The sequence below is a fragment of the Sinocyclocheilus grahami genome, unplaced genomic scaffold, assembly GCF_001515645.1.
Source record: "Sinocyclocheilus grahami isolate Dianchi unplaced genomic scaffold, SAMN03320097.WGS_v1.1 scaffold12033.1, whole genome shotgun sequence".
Lineage (NCBI taxonomy): Eukaryota > Metazoa > Chordata > Actinopteri > Cypriniformes > Cyprinidae > Sinocyclocheilus > Sinocyclocheilus grahami.
This window is the reverse complement of record NW_015514181.1, coordinates 1-3,659: the sequence shown is the minus strand read 5'-3', so window position 1 is coordinate 3,659 and position 3,659 is coordinate 1. Positions and strand designations below refer to the sequence as shown.

Below are 3,659 nucleotides of genomic sequence, written 5' to 3'. Positions count from 1 at the left end.
TATTACTATCTTAAGTCGCTGGGGTATATTTGCAGCAATAACCAACAATACATTGTATGGGTCAAAATTATCGATTTTTCTTTTATGTCAGAAATCATTAGGATATTAAGTAAAGATCATGTTCCATGAAAATATTTTGTACATTTCCTACCATAAATGTATCAAAACTTAATTTTTGATTAGTAATATGCATTGCTAAGAACTTCATTTAGACAACTTTAAAGATGATTTTCTCAATATTTAGATTTTTTTGCACCCTCAGATTCCAGATTTTCAAATAGTTGTATCTCGGCCAAATATTGTCCTATCCTAACAAACTATACATCAATGGAAAGCTTATTTATTCAGCGTTCAGATGATGCATAAATCTCAATTTGGATAAATTGACCCTTATGACTGGTTTTGTGGTCCAGGGTCACATATATAAATAACAGTAAAGTAACTCTGCTGGAGGGTTATAAATGTGACTGAGACCTTTGGGGTTCCACGCGCACATGATGATCCTCCGGTCTTCTGGGTTTGACGTGATGCAGTCAATCACTTTCTGTAACTGGTCAACACCTTGCCCAGAGTAATCTTCATGGAGAGATGAAATCATAGCCAAGCTCACACACAACGTCTTACCATACACACATTAAAAGAGAAGCATTTGAAACGGCTTTCAAATTTAACAAATATCCCAAGGAGTTTCTCCGTTAACGAGATCTTAACACTAGAACCGCCACGGGGTAAAACTGACCCATGGCTGCTTTTCAAAAGTACGTAACAGATTTTCAATTAAATATCCAAGTCTCTCAGTCATTGACTAAAACGGTGTTATTTACAATCAATCCCGTTGTTAAAAAATGTTTCGATAAAACACTTTAACCACCAGGGATCTTCGTATACCTAGCTACGGTTTTGATACGGCTAAAAAACTAATTATGTCACTGTATCATCTTCACAAAGTCATAAAATCATTATTTTAGTCATCAGCTATGTTTTTTGTCCTGCTGTTTTATGTTCAGTAGACAATAAATGAGCAATAATAATTCACTGCACTGTACAGGATGATGCAATGACAATTTCAAGCCTCGCCTAATTAATTATTAATTTGTTTAGTTATATAATTTATAATTTGAATAAGAGAACAACACCGATAAGCTTGGGGTAATCATAAAAAACTGTTTTATTCATTACAATTGTTTTTTTTTCAGGAAACGGGCAGACTAGTATAAATAGCAACACAGTTGCGAACAATAAATTAACAAAAATTAATAATTAATCGAAAGTTTGAACATTTATGAGTAGGCTAAAATAAACTTTGGATTAATTATTAATTTTTGCTGTGCAATTTTGATCTATTATTGTCCGCTACTGTGTTGCTTTTTATTCGTCTGCCCATTTCCTGAAAAAATAAATTAAATAAATTCAGACATGGGTCTTACTTAATATGTGATTAATGGCATTTTATTATAATATTACACCACCAAAACATGTATTTATTTCCTTCTAATTCCCGTTGTCATTGCAAGCTGGTTTAGCTTATATTCACCGTTAAGAAAAGTGATTAGTGTAACCTGCTTAATACGACATAATACGTTTTTTAGCCCTATCAAAACAGTAGTCATGTGCATGGGTTAATTGTATGTATACAAGGACCACTAGCGGTTCTAGTTAAAGACTCCATGCATAATATCAGAGTCAGTCTCCTATGTATCCTACAGTAAAGCACAGCACTGCTATGATATGTCATGTCAACTGGCTGTATAGAAAGAAGCACAGTTACCAGTGTGCATGTCTTTGTACTCCGCTCCAAAGTGCCTCCACTGAAAGCCATACACGGGACCCAGATCTCCTTCCTCGCGATCGCTGAAGCCGTTCTTATCCAGAAACTCCCTGGAGCCGTTAGCATCCCAGATTCTCACACCCTTCTCCGACAGCTCTTTGGCATTGGTTGAACCCTAAACTCAATAGCAAATGCAACTAATGCAATACAAAATGCAAAATGAATATATAACAGAAATAAAACAAATAGTACGGGATGTTTTCCTACCTTGATAAACCACAGCAGCTCCTCCAAAATGCCTTTCCAGAAAACCCTTTTGGTCGTCAGCAAAGGAAACTGATCTGTGAAAGCATTTGTAATTCTAGTTTAGTGCCACTTCAACATTCAGAGGTAGTTGACTTTTAACTTCACACCGTTGCTTCCGGGGGAAAATACGAGTCCTCTTTCCAAAACACTGCTTTGGTTTGAATCAGGAGAGACATCTGCACTGATTTACAAGCCACAACAGCTCTAAACAAATATGTGGGTGGATTTTAATGCGAGAGGACAACAGTGGATGGACTGTCTCACTGGAGAAAGCGTTATTATGAATTATGGACTCATATTTTAGCCGGATTTGTTTCAGCTTTTGTCTTCTCAAGATGTTAACTGGTGGACTGGAGTGGTGTGGATTATTGTGATGCTTTTATCAGCTGTTTGGACTCTCGTTCTGACGGCACCCATTCACCGCAATGCAAAATTGATCCAAATCTGATGAAGAACAAACTCATCTACATCTCAGCTGGCCTGGAGGTGAGCACATCTGCAGCAATTTTAGGTGTACTATACCTTTAAAACAGACTTAAAGGGATAGCTCACCCAAAAATGAAAATTCCGTCAGCATTTACTCACCCTCGTGTCGTTCCAAACCTGTACGAGTTGCTTTCTCATGCTGAACACAAAAGAAGATATGTTGAAGATTGCTGGTAATCAAACAGTTGGTGGTTGCCATTGACTTCCATAGTATTTTTTTCCTACTATGGAAGTCAATGGCAACCACCAGCTGTTTGATTCAAGTAAATGATGATTTTTGGGTGAACTATCCCTTTAAATCACATGCAAATTATGCTTTTCTCAAGACTTTTCGCTTGTGCATGCCACCAAGCAACCACGTCTTGACTTTTTTTTTTTTTCTGGTTTGCCCAAATACATTTTCCTTATAATCGGCTTTGATCAAATTCAGTGCATGAGCTGTTTTGACTGACCTCTGAGGCTGTACCTCGCCTGCGTCCCGAACACAGAGATCACCCCCGTCCCGGTTCGGTCTCCTTTCCGGACTCCGTCCTGCAGAATGAACTCGACCAGGTCCAAATAACCGCGTTCATCACAGAACTGAGAAAAGTGTTTTTTGTTTTCTCTCTTGTTTTCTGCGTCCGCGCAATGGCCATTAGTCAGTTCCACTGCGGCGCTGGACATTTTCTTCTGCTTTAGGTTCAACTCAAATTCAAACACAACCCCACATGTATTCCCGCGAAACTGTTCGTCTTGTTCTCCTTTTTTTGTTTTTTGGCGGGTTACAGAAAGTCCGTCGTTAAAGCTGCATACCGCCACCTACGATATTGGAGTGTGTAAAAGCATTTCTTCATTGATCTCTACATATATTTTCCTAATAAGATATAAAAATTTAACTAATGCCCTTATAATTGATTGTTTCCTGATTTTAGTAGCATCCCATTTCCTTCTAGTTTTGATAATACACTCTAAACTTCCTCAGTACATGCTTTGCATTTTCTTTATATGCATTTGACTTATTCATTAGAAATAATTGTTTAGACTTGTGTCCTAATAACCTAGTCTGTGCATACATTTTCTTCTCTTCTTTTCTACTTCTAAATGTTTTGTCTTTAATTGG

The 3,659-nt window shown here is 37.3% G+C and overlaps 1 protein-coding gene across 1 annotated transcript in view; it reads right to left on the bottom strand.

The window, feature by feature from the left end:
• The window catches only part of LOC107578797 (thymidylate synthase-like), a 6,150-nt gene extending 2,569 nt beyond the window's left edge, over nt 1–3,581 (bottom strand). Inside the window, exons 1-4 of the mRNA XM_016264714.1 lie at nt 3,013–3,581; nt 2,036–2,109; nt 1,769–1,943; nt 475–576 (exon numbers count right to left, since the gene is read on the bottom strand). Of these exons, the coding sequence (XP_016120200.1) occupies nt 475–576; nt 1,769–1,943; nt 2,036–2,109; nt 3,013–3,223 (562 nt within the window). The 5' untranslated portion in view covers nt 3,224–3,581. The remainder of the gene's footprint in view (nt 1–474; nt 577–1,768; nt 1,944–2,035; nt 2,110–3,012) is intronic.
• Between the last annotated feature and the right edge of the window lie 78 nt (nt 3,582–3,659).